This window comes from Zeugodacus cucurbitae, chromosome 5, assembly GCF_028554725.1.
Source record: "Zeugodacus cucurbitae isolate PBARC_wt_2022May chromosome 5, idZeuCucr1.2, whole genome shotgun sequence".
Taxonomy (NCBI): domain Eukaryota; kingdom Metazoa; phylum Arthropoda; class Insecta; order Diptera; family Tephritidae; genus Zeugodacus; species Zeugodacus cucurbitae.
Genome location: NC_071670.1, coordinates 7,536,254 through 7,553,132, shown reverse-complemented (window position 1 = coordinate 7,553,132; position 16,879 = coordinate 7,536,254). Strand labels below are relative to the sequence as shown.

Below are 16,879 nucleotides of genomic sequence, written 5' to 3'. Positions count from 1 at the left end.
ATTGTCAAATTGTGCGGGATCCAACGAGAACAAACCTTTATTACGGCCAGGTGTTCATGCAATATCGAATGTATGCTGGTGGGAGAAATGCATAGGCATGCCTCTATCTGAAGGTAAAGGGTGATTTTTTAAGAGCTTGATAACTTTTTTTAAAAAAAAAACGCATAAAATTTGCAAAATCTCATCGGTTCTTTATTTGAAACGTTAGATTGGTTCATGACATTTACTTTTTGAAGATAATTTCATTTAAATGTTGACCGCGGCTGCGTCTTAGGTGGTCCATTCGGAAAGTCCAATTTTGGGCAACTTTTTCGAGCATTTCGGCCGGAATAGCCCGAATTTCTTCGGAAATGTTGTCTTCCAAAGCTGGAATAGTTGCTGGCTTATTTCTGTAGACTTTAGACTTGACGTAGCCCCACAAAAAATAGTCTAAAGGCGTTAAATCGCATGATCTTGGTGGCCAACTTACGGGTCCATTTCTTGAGATGAATTGTTCTCCGAAGTTTTCCCTCAAAATGGCCATAGAATCGCGAGCTGTGTGGCATGTAGCGCCATCTTGTTGAAACCACATGTCAACCAAGTTCAGTTCTTCCATTTTTGGCAACAAAAAGTTTGTTAGCATCGAACGATAGCGATCGCCATTCACCGTAACGTTGCGTCCAACAGCATCTTTGAAAAAATACGGTCCAATGATTCCACCAGCGTACAAACCACACCAAACAGTGCATTTTTCGGGATGCATGGGCAGTTCTTGAACGGCTTCTGGTTGCTCTTCACCCCAAATGCGGCAATTTTGCTTATTTACGTAGCCATTCAACCAGAAATGAGCCTCATCGCTGAACAAAATTTGTCGATAAAAAAGCGGATTTTCACATTTCGAACCGAACACTGATTTTGGTAATAAAATTCAATGATTTGCAAGCGTTGCTCGTTAGTAAGTCTATTCATGATGAAATGTCAAAGCATACTGAGCATCTTTCTCTTTGACACCATGTCTGAAATCCCACGTGATCTGTCAAATACTAATGCATGAAAATCCTAACCTCAAAAAAATCACCCGTTATGTTACATGACGGTCTTGCATTATCAGTTCACGTACGGCATCGATGTTTTCTGGCACAACGGCTGTCCTTCACGGAATTCGTCTTTGAACGAGCGTCGGCCACGATTGAATTCGTTGTACCAGTTTTTCACAGTGCTATAGGATGGCGCTTCATAGCCATACAAAGATTTTAGTTCATCGATGCACTCTTGTCGCGATAATCCACGTCGAAAGTTGTGAAAAATGATCGCACGAAAATGTTCACGAGTTAATTCCATTTTTTGGATGAGATTAATTTTTTAATTCCCTGTAAATAAAACAAATCACGATTAAATGACAAAACGGTCTGAGTGATGTTATGCTAAAAAATGTCAAACTTTCCAATGGAAATGTCAGATTGCACCTGGCAATACTATGTGTTGCCTAGGCCAGAAATATATATAGCAGCCCTCGTATAGTGTATGAGGGCTGAGATAATTCCTGAACCGATTTCACTCATTTTCACCACCAAAGTACACTATATCCAAGACTATACCCTCACTTAATTAAGATATCTCACATATTAACCGATATATGCGGAATAAAGCCCATCGTATTTTTGAAAAACCCATAATTAGGTAAAGCTAGGGGAAGTTTTGACCCGATTTGAACTATTTTTGACACAGAGACACACTATTAGAAGAAAAAGATTTCCTCTGAATTATATTAAAATATCTGAGAGATTTAACGATATTTTAAAAACTGAAGGACTAGTTCGTATATGTACAGACAGACAGACAGACGGACATGGCTAAATCGACTCAGTTCGACATACTGATCATTTATATATATACTTTATAGAGCCTCCGATGCTTCCTTCTGGGTGTTACAAACTTCGTGACAAACTTAATATATCCTGTTCAGTGTATAAAAACTTGTAAGATATTTTATTAAATTTTTCAAAGAATTTTTTTTTTTGGCTTTTCGCTTTTTTGTTTTTTAATTTCCAATTCATATTTTTTAAATTATTTATTTTTTTAAATCTTATATGGTATAAAATAATAATATTCTATATATTAAATAATTCTTTTTTATATTTTATAAATTTAGTTAAAAAAATATTATTTAAAATATTTTCACCTTTTCTACTCTTTTTAAAAATATTTGAATCTACCTGCACTGTATTTGTATTTTCTAGCTATTTATATTTTCTTTATTGTAAACCCGGCACATTGTGCTTTCTTTTCAAAAATTCATGAATCCGCCCGGTTATTGTTGTTTATTGTGCTTTCATACAGTATTATTTTGCATTGCGGCATTCTGGTGTTGCAAATGAAAGCTTTTCGGCCATTTGTTGTTGTTGTTTGTGTTTTCAATTGTTTTTGTTTTGTATTTTCATTTGATTTTTTGTGCATTTTTATCACCGCGGTCAAGTTGCCGTTGAAGTGTTCATGCCTTTATTGAGTTGATTCAAAAAAATTTCGTTGAAAATATGAACGATGAAAATAATGGAAATGTTCTTATATTATTATATATTAATTTTTCAAATTTAGGAAAAAGTATTAATTTTTTAATTAGTTTGCATATTATTATTTTCAGAAACTTATTTTTATATTAATTTTTGTTTATTTTTTATTAAAAATATATCATAAAGAAACGAAAAATTAAAATGATTAAACAAATTTGCGACTTTTTTTTTATATTTTTTAAATTTCATTTTTATTATTTTATATTTTACATTTAATTTTTATTTTTTCATTTTTTTTAGTTTTTTATTTTATTTTTATTTTTTATTATAAATATTTTTTTTTCTCAAATTTTTTATTTATTTTTTTTTTGTAACTTTTTTTCTTAAATTTTCTAATTTTTTTGTTTAATTGAGCGCCTCTAACTGGTTGACCCACTCTGGTTTAGCCACCACATAGGAGAAAGGGCCCTATATTGGCATTTTATTCTTTCGAATCCATTTATTGGTCGTCTCATCGAATTCCTCTACTAAAGCACAATCCTCATCATTGCTACTGTTGCCACAAACTGTAAGACGATTATTGAAGTATATAGTGGCGGGGAACACTTTTGGCACTTGCATTGCAATTAGCTGTCGTGGAAGAAAATTTTTTTTTAATAAAAAGCGCAAAAAAATAAAATATATAAAAAAATATTGATTTATTCCTAAAATTTTATAATTAAAAAAATTTGAAATTTTTTAATAAGTTTTCAAAATTAAAAAAAAAAAAAACAAATAAAAAAATTTTAAAGTATTTGAAATTAAAAAAATTATATGAAAAAGCACTAAATAAGCACATTTTGAAAATATTTAAATATCATATTAATATTAAATTTTTTAAAACTAATTAAATTATTCAAAATTGAAAAAAGAACATCTTAAAAATTTTAAAATCATATACATATATGTAATATATAAAATATATATAAATAATAAATTGAATTTGTATTAAAATTTTTTGAAAATATTTAAATTTAATGTTAATATTAAATTTTTTAATACTAAATATATATTTAAAAAATTCGTAAAAATTATTTAAAATTGAAAAACATCATAAAAATTTTTAAATCAAGTGAAACGAAACAAATCGAAAATTTTGGAAATATTTTAATTAAAATTTTTCTAAAAACTGAAATTATTTAATGAATTCATTTGAGATGAATTATATTTTTTTTTCAACTAAAATTTTATTTAATAAATTCTTAAAAATTATTTAAAGTTACGAAAACTTCAAAATTTCAAATTGTTTTAAATTTTTTTTTTTTTGAAAATTAGTTTCAAAATAAAAAAATAAAATTTTAAATTTTTTTTTTTTTTGAAAATTAGTTTCAAAATAAAAAAATAAAATTTAAATTGTATAATAAAAAAATTAAACATTTTAAAGAAATGATAACATCAGATATTTTTTTAGTTCCTAAAGAATTTTAAAATATTTTCAAAATTTATTCGAAATTTAAAAATCTTTGAAATTGGAAAGTTGCATAAAGAGAATATTAAAGTTTTTGGAATTTTTTTTATTAAAAAACGTTTACGATTTTTAAATTTTGAATAAATAAATTTAAAAAAATTAGAAATTTTGAAATTTTTTAAATTGAATGTTATCAGTATTTTATTATCAAGGTTAAAATTTATTGATATTTTTTTAATTTCTAAACATTAAAAAAATGGAAGAAAAGAAATAAAAAAAATTTTAAATTTTTCACTCAAAAACATTTTAAAAATTAAGAAAAAAAACTAAAATGTTCCAAATAGAATGTTAGTTATATTAATTAATTTTTTTTAATGCCTAAACCTTCAAATTGTATTAAAATTTAAAAAGTTATTAAAATATTTTAAAAGTTTTTCAAATTTTTCGAATTAGTTTAAAGTATAAAAAAAAATATATTTTAAAATTAATCAAATATTTTTAAAATTTTTTAAGTTTTTTTCTCAAAAAAAAAAAAAAAACAAAAAATAAATTAATTGAAAGAATAATAAAAGCTTAATTTTTTTAGAAAAATTAAAAAATATAAAGATTTTGTCAAAATTAAATGTTAACCGTATACTATTTAAAATTGAATTTTTTTTCAAAATTGTCTAAAAATATTTAAAAAAATTGGAACAAAAAATTTAATATTTTTTAATATTCTCATAAAATATTCAATACTAATAAACCAACTAAACAATAGTTTCTAAATAAATCTTCCGCGCTATTAACCCACCTGTGTCCATTTGTTTATACGAGTGTCGTAGCGCTCCACCATATTTGTTGGCGTCGACACGCAATCACCGCCCACAACGTAAATAAAACGACCGGCGGAAGCCATCTGACAGAGAGATTAATAAAATTTACAAAAAAAAAAAACGTTAACACAAACAACAACAATAAGTGAAAAAGTTAGAATTCCTTAAGTTACTCACCCCCGCTACGCAGCGCGCTTGCAACAACGGTGCACAGCGTTCCCAACAGTTACGTCGCGGATTAAACCGTTCTACTGAATTGGTATCACGTGCATTATAGCTGACCATATCGTCTTTGGTGACCATGCCACCGGCCACATACAGATAACCCTCTTGTTTCAGTGCCGTGGTTCGTGTGCGACCGATATTCAGCTTGGGCGCTTCGGTCAACACATCACTTTCGGGATCCCAGCTGAATGGAGGGGTTTACAATTTATAATAGTATCAAAAATCTCGACTGACTTACACATAAACTTTGCGATTATCCTCTGTATCAGCGCCGATTAAGTAGAGACGCTCTTGAAATTCGGTAGCGCAGTAACAACTCCAATACGGTTGATCCTCTTTTAACGGTTTCAGTGTACGTATGACGCGTGTTGTTGTGTCATAACAACAAACACGTACGCCATTCTGCCAGTCGTGAAAGAGCAAGTATTGCTTGACAATTGTCGCGCGGTAGAGTCCCTTAACGGGAATTTCATGGCAAATAGTCCATTCATCCTTGGCGCTGAGGTATTTCAAGACTCTGATGGACTTCTGTGGAGAAAAGAAAACAGGGAGAATGTGTGAGAAAGTACATAAAGGCTGGTTTTAGATTATTTATTGAGTCTAGAGGCGTAAATTCCCAAATCTTTCTATCAATAGAACTCTGAAGAAATCTCCGACGGCCTCCAACCAGTTTCTAATAACGGGCGAGCAACTGCAGTTGGTTCTTAAGTAGAGTTCCGTGCTAAGCCCAAGAAACCTTCTAGGTTCTGTTCAGAAAATACACCCTTAGTGTCAATTTAACCATTTTTAATGAGTACCAACTCAAATACATACACTTCTGAACTGACAGATAGACAGTTTTCGAAAAGACCGAAACAGTGAATGAAATCTTCAACAAATGGTCGGGTGTTCTGTGAGAATTTATTGGAATACAATCCGATTTGTCAGTCCTCAGTTGAGAGAGCTCATGTGTAACGTAGTACCAAATTAAATTGGTCCACTTCTCAACTGCCATAAAGGATTTTCAAAAAGACCGAAACAGCGGATGAGATCTGTAACAAAGGGTCGGTTCTGTGAGAAATTATTGGTATACAAGCCGATTTTTCAGTCCTCAGTTCAAAGAGCTGAGACATAACGTAGTACCAACTCAAATTGATTCACTTCTCAGTTTATAGCTAGACGATTTTCAAAGAGACCGTAACAGCGGATGGTATATTCAACAAATGGTAGAGCCTTCAAGGAGAACTTAATGGGATACCAGAAATTTTTTTAGGTGCTCAGTTTAAAGAGCTCAAGTGTAATGTGGTACCAACTCAAATTGATCCACTTCTCAGTTTTATTCTCGAAGATACCGAAACAACGGATGATATATTCAACAAATGGTCGGGTCTTCTATGAAAACTTAATGGGATACCAGCCAATTTTTCAGTCATCGATGTAAAGAGCACAAGTATAACGTTGGCAATGGACTCCAGTATGTTCAAATTGAGATGAGACCCCTGAATTCCATTAATGAGCTCTTCTATTGAAAATAACAACGAGCTCTTGTCCAAAAGGAACTAAGTAACGGTGTTTCAAGCAGAGTTAGGAATAGCTGAAGCTTCAGGCATTAAAAAATTTTCTCTACAGAAAGAAGCGTTGAAAATATGAATATGATTCAGGAAACCCAATAAAATCACAATCTGAATTCCTCAATAAAAATCTTGTTGAAGTCGGAAAGAGTTGATAAGTCCATAAGATCAGCCGGACTACGGTCCACTCGCTGAAGGAGTGGTCTATAGTATCCAATGATATGGAACATCCAATTATTGGAAATATTTCTTCATGCGACGGTCTATCCTTCTGGTGGTTTCTTGTCAGATAGCAATCATATATTTATTCAAAATAACTTCCAGTGATCTTTTGGTATATCTAATGCATGTTCATAAGTGAGTTCTTGAGTCTCTAATTCCAAATTCTGTGCTCCTGAATTTCGAAATCAAAATAAGTGCTAATTGATGAGACGATCCGATGGGATTTCTAGTTTGCTGAGTTATAGTAGCTTTATTCCAAGTAACTTCCAGTGACCTCCTGAGCTTAAAATCCATAGGGGTCGCTCTCAAGCAGACTCCTGAATTTTAAATTCAAAATCTTGGGTTCCTGAGTTTCCAAATCAAAATAAACGCCACTGAGCTTTAAACAGCGACATCTATGGTTGAACTTCGAGGCTCTCTCTAACCTTTTAATAGTAGTATCACCTAACTGTTTCGAAAACTGTGCATACTAACCTCGTTGTCAAATTGTACTGCCAACAAACAGCTATTACTGTCGTTGTATGTGGTTGCAACGGTATCGTTAGTGGTTACAACAACATCAGTGGTTGGTGTTGCATTGTTGTTTTTCGAGCAAGATGAGCCCATTCTTGTTGTTGGTTTTTCAGTCTTGCGCTCGGTGGTTTTCTACGTATGTGTTCGTAAAATAGTTCGATTTAACCGTTATATTTTGTTAAAATTGTTAGATCCGTTTCTATCGCGCGCTCTAAACTTGGCCGCGTCTATTATTGCACTAAATTTGCAAACACAATGAGTGGCATTGCATACCAAGTTCAGCGAAAGATTAGACATATTACTTCAGATAAGAGCTTTCATCGATAAGATAATTATTAATTACGCTATATAGAATAATTCTATGTATATCGGTGATACTAGTTATTTGTTTATAACTCGACGGTGTGCTCGGAAGTTGTTGAGTATGTTAGTTAGCTGGGTTCGATAAGAATTCTTCAGATATCGATTATTATCTTTCAGTAGAGAGAACCAAGGTTACGCTCTAATTCTTTGCTTTGTAAATCCATTCGTCGAAGCTTTGAAACTCATCTATTTGCCGCTTGAAGTATGGAAGAAGCTAGTAAATCAGACTACAAGAGAATTGCGGCCTTAATCTCTCAGCGACTTCCAGCGGAAGTACAATATCTTATCATTATCTTATGACCAAATTTTATATTTATTATTCTGTTCAAGCAGTTCCACTTGTTTGTGTTGAACATTTCACTTTTATCAACACAGATAATTCATATTCTTGTGAAAATCCCCATCTATCAGACTACTTCCGAGAATTGTATATACATTTACGTCCGGCGATCGACGTAGCTTCGTTAGTTGAGCGGGTAACTATCACTCTTCGAGCCACAGGTTCGAATATCTCGAGTTAGTAATTTGAGGCTTTCAGTTGCAGGGTCAATACTAGTGTTCGGCAGACTCCCAATTTATGGCCGACGCCGATGCCAAGGCCGATTAATCGGTCGGACTCTAGTCAATATCCCTAGATAGAGATAATAGAAAGAGGACGGAAGGAAAAGACTGGCTGTGAGAGAGAAATTGTGGAAGAGGGAGTGCGAGGCAGAGGAAACGGAAGAGAGGGTTGGACATAGAACGAGAGAGAGAAGGAGAAAGGAAGATTGAGAATGGGGGGGAGATATATATAGAGAGAAGGAGGAAGAAAAGTAGAGATTGAGTAACAAAGGTTAGAGAGAAAGAGAGAAGTTGAGAGAGAGTGGAGTTAAAGAAAGAGCGATAATGGAAGGAAAGAACAAAATGGGGTCGGGCGAGATAAATAAGGACAGGGAGAAAGGTTGGGTATGTGAGAGAGAGTTGGATGGAGACAGAGAAGGGGACATAGAGCAAGAGGGAGAAAAGGAGATAAATATAGAGAGAGATATGCATATATAGAGAAAGGGAGGAGATATAGATTTAGTATCAGAAATTAGAGAAAGAGAGAGAGACGTTGAGAGAGAGAGGGGGAGAAAGAAAGAGAGATAAAGGAAAGAAATGACAAAATGGAGTAGGGAGAGAGAATTAGAGAAAGATAGAAAGATTGAGGGTCAGAGAGAGAGAGAGAGTGTAGAAAAGAGAGAGTGGGATGGAGATAGAGAGTGAGAAATATAGAGAGAGTGACAGGCTGACATATATATAGAGAGAGGGGAAACATAGAGGGAGAGAGATAAGTAGAATGAGAAATAGAGAGATAAGCTTTATTCTTCTCATAAATAAATATTTATTTTCTCTTTTAAAGTGTTTATAAAAACTTTAAACTAGTAAAAAAAGTTAAAAAAAAATATTTAAATAATATAAGATGGTTAATTCAACGACTCCAATTGTCTGAGCCACGCCGGCGTTACAATCATGTATGAGTAAGGTCCCTGCGTGGGCATACTATTTCTTCGCCGCCACTTATTCTCCGCTTCATTGAACTCCTCGACGATTTTACAATCTTGGTCTATGGCTGGACCACCGCAAGCCAGCAGGCAATTGTTGTAGTACGCACAGGCCGGATAATGTTTGGGTATTTCCATGCACATCAACTATGAGAGAAATAAATATTTGAAGAGCGGAAAAAGGTTATATTTGAGTACAACATACCTGCGTCCATTTATTGAGCTGCGCGTCATAACGCTCCACCATATTTGTGGGTATCTCCGAACACTCACCGCCCACAATGTAGAGAAAAGCGCCGGCAGAGACCAACTGTAAACCAAATTTAGACACTTAGTACTGTTCGGAACGCAACATTGTCATTAAAACACTCACACCCGCCGCACAGCGCGCCTGCACCAGATCAGCGCAGCGTTTCCAACTGCGACCTCGTGGATCGTAGCGCTCTACCGAACGCAATTCCGTGTTGTGTGGGAAACTTTTGCTACCACCTGCCACATACAAGTAACCGCGATGTGAGACTGCTGCGGCATGCACTCGTCCAACATTCAATTTGGGCGCCTCACTCCAGCGATCTTTGGCGGGATCCCAACTAAATTGTTTGGAAGTCATATCTTAAAGACTGGTATTATATGAAATATTATCACTCTCACTCACACATGCACTTTCCGCTTATCCTCGACATCGGCGAAGAGATAAAGTTTGTTCTGAAACTCTGCGGCGAAATAATATCGAAAGACGTCTTCCTTGAATGGGTCCAAAGTGCGTATGGCACGCGTTGTTGTGTCATAACAACAAATTCGTCTTGCATCCACCCAGTCTATAAAAAGCATATATTGTTGCACGATCAGTGTACGAAAAATGCCGCCAACAGGTATTTCATGACAGATCGACCAGTCGTCTTTGTCGCTTACGTATTTGAAAACTCTGATTTTTTCCTGGAACGCAATGACATGGAGATACAGGATTAGGAAATGAAAGGACTCAAATGCATAATAAGCCTGTTGAATTTAGACTATACTAAACCTAGAAGCCAGGTGGTCGAATAAGCACATAGGGATCTTAGTGCTACAAAAGACGACCAAATTCCGTGACAATAGCAGACATTGCGAATTTGGATGACCCGGACCAATAAATCTAGCATAGAATTGGATTCTGCGTAGCTTCTAAAACATCAGATCCATAAATGATAGTTGAGTTTTGTCAAATCTCTTTGACAATTCATTTCATTTGCCGATTAGGACCACTGTGACCCTGTATAGCTTAATTGAAGAGCTGTTGGGAATCTCTGAATCAACAGACTCTCAAATAATCAGCTTAGAATTAGATAAAGTCGAAGAAGCATTACGCAGTGGATTATAGTCGAGTTGTCGAAGGGTTTAGACCGATATTTAGGGAGTTTCTTCACAGAACCCGGCAACATTAGCTTAAAAAATATTTTGTATCCAGTAGGGCTCTTGCTTTATAAATTAATTAGTACTTCTAATGTTCCGTAGAAAAAGATAAGATAAATATACAGATCATGTGTGCGGGCAAAGTCGGACTTCTTCAAAAACATTTAAGAGAGAGGATTGACTCTCTTGGTTCCCTAAGTGTTATTGTTTAGTTACATTTTAAACTCCACTAAAATTGCTCTCGAGCGCCGGAGGAGATTTCTTTGCATTTCTGTGACCCAAGAAATTACTTGAAGAAAACACTTTTCGGGGCTATGAATTCATCGTTTTATAAGACATGCGAAGCGATTGAGTCGAACCAGCCGAATGAAAGATGAGATGGATATGGACTCTTCTCTTAGGTAATACGAGTAATTGCCGTTAAATTTAAAGCAGACCCTAGGAGAACCCAAATACCAGTCTACCGGGCAACTTTTTGCTTTAGGCCTCTCTTTTTGTCGAAAAATAATAAATTTATTATTTATTATAATAACCTGGAACTCGTGGTAAGGCTTGGGTACACCGATCATTTAAAACTTTATTATATTTTTGAAATCTAACACTCGAAACTCTATCTGATCTCTATAGAATATCACTCAGCAACAATAGTAACATCAGATACTTACTCCACTCACAAATTTCACCGCCAATAAACAGCTATTGTTGCTGTTAGGCGTATCCACAGTGTCATAGCCTACATTCCCTGAAAATTGTGGCTCATCCTTAGCAGTCGCGGGCGGATCTCTGGAGCAAGCGGAACCCATTTTTTAACTTTTGTGTGAATTATTTATTTAATTAAGATATTGAGCTTCGTGGGACCTCTAGTTAACTGTTTTTTATTTTTTTGATAACGGTATTTATGTGTCTTTGTTTACACTTTTGTTTGATTTATTTGCTTCATAAATTTGTTCAATTATGATCCAGTTACATGTTCAACTGCCAATCACGGCTAATATTAGACTAAATTGTTAATGCACTGCGAAAGGTGATCGAAACGCTTTCATATCTATACACTTTAGCAATTGCTGAAGAAAGATAAGCTCTTAGTGGGAAAACAAAAACAAAACCAAACAAACAAAATTTCGCAAAATGTGTCACAGTGATAAGAGTTAGAGGGCTAAACAATAATAAAAGTTGAATAATAAACGCAATTGCTGATAAAAGAAAGAGCAAAACAAAAAAGAAAATAAATAAATAATTACACTGTGCAACAAGGACGAAGTTTTTCGGAAACTAGGAAGACATTTTTTTCTGCTAAGGATGGTATTCACATCCAAGGGTTTCTAAATTATATATGTAATATTTTTTTTTAAATCGGATTTTTTTTAAGTGATTTTCTCAAAAGTTTGATTTATAAAAAAGTTTTTTTTTATAATTTTTGTTTTTGTTTTTTTTTTTTTATTTTGAAAATAATTTTCTGAATAATATTTTTTGAGCTAAAATTTTTTGAAAATTATTTTTTTTTAATATTTTTAAGTTATTTTAGTCTTTTTTTTTATTGTTAAAATAAGTTGTATAAGTTACATTTTTTATTTTAAGGTTATAATAAAAAAATTAAATTACAAAAAAAGAATTTTTTGATAATTAAATTTTTGAAAATAGTTTCCTAAATTATATATAATAAATGTTTTAAAAATTAAAAATTTGTTTTGAAAAGTTCAATTTTTTAATGTTTTTTTTTTAATTTGGAAAAAATCTAAATTATTATTTTTTAAATAATTTTTAATTAAAAATTTCTAAATAATTTTATTTTTAATTTAATTTGTTTTTAGTTCCACTTTTTAACTTATATTAAAATAAAACTATTTTTGAAAATAGTTTTACAAATTATATAATAGTTTATATTTTTAAGTAGTATTTTTTTTTTAATTTTTAAAAATAAAATTCTAAATTATATATTTTTTAATATTTTTAAATTAAAATTTTTTTAATATTTTTATTTTAAGTTAACTATTTTAAAAAGTTCCATTTTTTAAATTTTCTAATACAAAAATTATTTCTTGTTTTAATTTTTGAATACGGTTTTCTAAATTATATATAATTTTTTTTTAAGTTGAAATATTTTGTTTATTTCAATTTTATAAAAAGGTTTTGTATTAAAAAATTAAATTTTTTTGAAAAAATTTTGATTTTTTTTTTTTGAAAGTTCGAAAATAATTATCGAAATTATATCTAAAAGATTTTGTCTTTAACTTAAAATATTTTGACAAATTTAATTTTTTTTTAATTTTAATTTTTTTTTAGTTTTAATTTTAAATCAACAAAAACACTTACTGTTTAAAAAAATTAAATTAAATTGAATTAAACATTTTCTGTCATTTCGCTTTAAAAAAAATTTTGCGAACCAAAAAAATGTTTGGTTACCAATTAATGTCTATCTTATCAACTTCACATTATCTTTCTTAACTCATTGTGTAATTTCAAAAAGCTATCTAAGCTAATAAACTGACTATTTTCTCAGAAACATGAAATTTATCAATTTATAATGTCATACAACTAATCACAGCGATAACCGTTATATTCTTGAGTAGTACTAAGTACATGAGAAAGATCATATATTGATACCAAAGTGTTTATATGTCTCAATTATTGAGAATTTCGTAAGTGAAAGTTCGTAGAGATGTATTAGATAGTTTAAAGCGTGATATCAGACCTATGGGGCTAACGAAGAGAGAAATGAGGTTTAGTATAAAATCTATTAGTCAGTGGTTATTTGTTTTTTAATTCATTGTATTCCACCTCTCCTCAGTTTCAATTGTCTTATCAAAAAAGTGTGTAGCAAGAATATTGGAGGTATTCTTATATTTACTCATATCGTTCGCTCATTCCATCTTGAGTAAAATTTCTTAATAAACAGTTATTACACTCAGTTACCTTGCCGCTGTTTCTTTGTATACTTTTCACTTTCTCACTCACTTCTCCAACACTTTGTGACTCACTCAAATACCTGCACTTAAGTGGTGGTTGTTTTCTTTGTCAGACTTCGTCGCAAGGTGTCGCTGTAAGTCCCAAGACGCTGGTAGAGTGTGAAGTCACCATTAATGCAACGAATTCTGGTTAGGTGGCGCTCGTGACGTTGTTGGGTGAGTGTATTGTAAGGAGTTTGTAAGAAATTGGTTCGGAATTTTTAAGGTGTGGGTGATGTGAGTGGGTATGATGAGTTTGTATGTTCATGAGGTGTTGTATATATTGATGGATAGTAGATTACTTGTCTGCATCTTTATATCGTTAAAGCTTTGGATTTCTTGTTGAGTTTAGGAGTTAGTTAAGTATTGTTTATACATATACATATATTAAGTTTAAATTTACAAAAAAACTCGGAAACTAATATTTTTATATTTAAAAAAATCTCAATTTGTTTTCAATTTTTCCATATTAAAAAAAAAATCTTTATTCTATACTTTTTAATTATTTTTTTATTTCTCACAATTTTTTAATATTTTTGAAAAATTTTTCAACGAAAAAATTAGCAATATTTACAAGATTTTACTATTATTATTTAACTTTTTCTTCCAACTCAGAAAATTTTCCATTTCCTTTTATAAAAAAGATCATTCGAAAAAATTTTATAAAATAATACTTATGAATTTAATATTTTCGAGAATATGACCAACAAGCGGAACTGTACTATTTTTTAAATTATTTTTTTTAAATTAATATTTTTTTATTTCTCAAAATTATATAATATTTTTCAAAATTTTTTTTTTTTTTAATATTATATAATTTGGAGAAATAAAAAATATTAATAAAAAAAAAAATAATTTAAAAAATAGTACAGTTCCTCTTGTTGGTCATATTCTCGAAAATATTAAATTCATAAGTATTATTGTATAAATTTTTGTGCATATCATTTTATTGTTAATTAAGGAATGTAATTACGGAAAGTGCTTCTATTAGTTTTGAAAATATTTGTCAATAATGAGAATTCGTAATATTTCAAATATTTTTGCTTTCGAAAATAATAATTTTTGAAATTTTTTTAATATGTTTATTTTCTAAATTTTTTACGATTTCATGAGGAACCATACTTTTTTAATATTTTTCAAAATATAATATAAATTTTAATAAATTTTTTAATGTTTTTGCTTATTCTTTTATTGTCAATTAAGGAATATAATTTTAGAAAGTATTTTTATTTATTTAAAATATTTGTCAAGAATGAGTATCTGTAATATTTTAAATATTTTTTTATTCAAAAATAATAATTTTTGAAATTTTTTTTTAATGTTTTTCACATTTTGAAATTGTTCACGGTTTTTGAAAATGTTTTAGTATTTTTCCTTATTATTTCGGTTCATTAATTTTTTTTCAAATTTTTGTTATAAAATTTTTTAAAATTTTTTTTTTAATTTTTTAAATAATAATTAAAAAAAAAACCCATTTTGACATTTTATTTTTATACAAAAATTTTTTTCTCCAAAAAAATCAAATTTATTTAATTAAATTTATAGCTTTTTTAGAATATTTTTTTTTTATTTCAATTTAATTTATTTTTTAATTTTGTAAAACAGATTTTTTCAATGTATTAATTCAAATTATATTATTTTCTTAATATTTTGTTTTACTTTTAAATAATTGTTTGGGATTCAATACCTATTATATCTAGCAAGGTCAATCTAACTCATTTTTTGGTAATATTTTCTTATTTTCTAATTTAAAAACCTTACTCAAGAGCTCCTAATCTTTCCTTAAAAACTCTATCTCAGCTTGCTGCACTCCACTCTCCTACCTCCCTCAAACCAGTAACCGCTGCCACTTCTGTCCCTACAACGAAAACAGTTGCGCATAGACAATGTAATTGCATAAGCGCTAAGCTCACAAGCATAATGTGTGCATAAGCGCCGCATTAACTGCACATACTCACAAGAGCACACACACACACACATACACAATCATAAGTGGGCCTTGAGGTGAGAGGTTACTTGAAATTATGCGCTAAGAGTGTCGGCACGTTTTGATGAGTCGCCGACGCCGCAAAACGCCTTGAGTGGGCGAGCGCATTCCCGTCTATTTAGTGTTATGTGTATGTGAAGAGTACAGTGTTTTGGCGCCTCGGTGTTAATCTCCCTGGTAGCACTTGTGGACCTCTCTGTTTCTCTATTTCTACACTCGCCACTCAGGCCCTCAAGTGCCACTTTATTCGCACCAAAAAAGAGGAGTCTTCAAAAAGAGGCCGCCGCTGCTGCTGCATTTTCTACAACAACAATAATTTTTGCTGCAGAATGTTGTCCTGAAAGTCAAGGAAGTCAAAGCTTATCCTGTTTATTATTTATTTGCTGGCATACATGCATTCGTCTATTAAGTTTTAACTCTTCCGCCCTCCACCCTTCATATGGGTAGTCTCTTCACAACTCAAGTGTCCTTATTTATTTAATACAACCACAACAACGCTGAAATGTGCAACAAACAGTTAAGCAACACAATTAAGCGACACTTAAGACACCGGCATAAAAGACACACTGCGGGGATACTCACACATACATACATGTATAGAAATCTACACATACTCTATCTCTCTCATACATATGTGCTTGTGAGCGCTTAAGTACATTCAAAATGGCACTCAAAATCTTCTTAAGACATTTTGTAAACGCTTTGAAGTTTTGCCGGTCAGATTTATAACTGTAATGTGCGGGGTCACCTTGAGCAACGCTTTGTGCTTTAGTGAAAAAGGTTAGATTAGTTGAAGTGAAATTTCAAGTGGTTAAGAGCAGCTGCTTAGAGTATTAGCTTGTCAAAAATAAAGTGGGGGCTCATACGGTAGGAAAAGAACTGAGGTCTGGCAGTTAGAAAGCTCTTCTTTCAATTGGCGGTTTGGGATAACAATGAAATTATTTATTCCTATGATGGCATAGACTTGACGTAGCCCCACAGGAAATAGTCTAACGGCGTCAAATCGCACGACCGAGATGGCCAATTGACTAGATCATTTCGTGAGATAACTGGTTCACCAAACTTTGTTTGCAATATATCGATTGTGACATTCGGTGTGAAGCTTGTGGAGCCGTCCTGTTGGAACCACATAAGTCCATATCATCCAGTTCGGGCCAAAAATATTCGGTTATCATTGAGCGGTAGCGATTCCCAGACACAGTAACGTAGTGGTCTTGATCATTACGGAAGAAGTTCGCCGCTGGCACATAAATCGCACCAAACCGTAATTTTTTCTGGATGCAATGGTGACTTTTGGAGTATCGTTTGGATTGCTGTTTGACCAATGAAGCATATTTTGCTTATGACGATGCCACCCTTCAGAAATGAGCCTCGTCGCTAAAGATGATTTTTTTGATGAAAATCTGGA

At 31.9% G+C, this 16,879-nt stretch overlaps 3 protein-coding genes across 5 annotated transcripts in view; 1 reads left to right on the top strand and 2 right to left on the bottom strand.

Moving 5' to 3' along the window:
• LOC128922326 (uncharacterized) overlaps positions 1–16,879 on the top strand; it is a 323,101-nt gene that overhangs the window by 86,373 nt on the left and 219,849 nt on the right. The window lies entirely within an intron of this gene.
• On the bottom strand, positions 2,822–7,410 carry LOC105218482 (influenza virus NS1A-binding protein homolog). Its single transcript, XM_054232395.1, has 5 exons — positions 7,223–7,410; positions 5,215–5,504; positions 4,929–5,160; positions 4,730–4,834; positions 2,822–3,119 (listed from the first exon to the last, which is right to left on the bottom strand). Exons 1-5 carry the CDS (start codon positions 7,352–7,354, stop codon positions 2,958–2,960), a joined length of 921 nt encoding a protein of 306 aa, XP_054088370.1. The 5' UTR covers positions 7,355–7,410; the 3' UTR covers positions 2,822–2,957.
• Positions 9,011–11,554, bottom strand: LOC105218481 (influenza virus NS1A-binding protein homolog A). Its single transcript, XM_011194097.3, has 5 exons — positions 11,205–11,554; positions 9,803–10,083; positions 9,521–9,737; positions 9,353–9,457; positions 9,011–9,294 (listed from the first exon to the last, which is right to left on the bottom strand). The coding sequence occupies exons 1-5, from the start codon at positions 11,340–11,342 to the stop codon at positions 9,070–9,072; spliced, it is 966 nt and encodes a 321-aa protein (XP_011192399.2). The 5' UTR covers positions 11,343–11,554; the 3' UTR covers positions 9,011–9,069.

Bases quoted from the DNA above. Each gene is read 5' to 3' on its own strand.
- LOC105218482 (XM_054232395.1), bottom strand. From the start codon at position 7,354: ATGGGCTCATCTTGCTCGAAAAACAACAATGCAACACCAACCACTGAT. The intron at 5,505-7,222 runs GTTAGTATGCAC...TTTTCTCCACAG, and splicing joins CAGTACAATTTGACAACGAG to AAGTCCATCAGAGTCTTGAA. The intron at 3,120-4,729 runs GTGGGTTAATAG...CTTCCACGACAG, and splicing joins GTATAAACAAATGGACACAG to CTAATTGCAATGCAAGTGCC.
- LOC105218481 (XM_011194097.3), bottom strand. From the start codon at position 11,342: ATGGGTTCCGCTTGCTCCAGAGATCCGCCCGCGACTGCTAAGGATGAG. The intron at 10,084-11,204 runs GTAAGTATCTGA...ATTGCGTTCCAG, and splicing joins CGGTGAAATTTGTGAGTGGA to GAAAAAATCAGAGTTTTCAA. The intron at 9,738-9,802 runs GTGAGTGAGAGT...CAAACAATTTAG, and splicing joins GATAAGCGGAAAGTGCATGT to TTGGGATCCCGCCAAAGATC.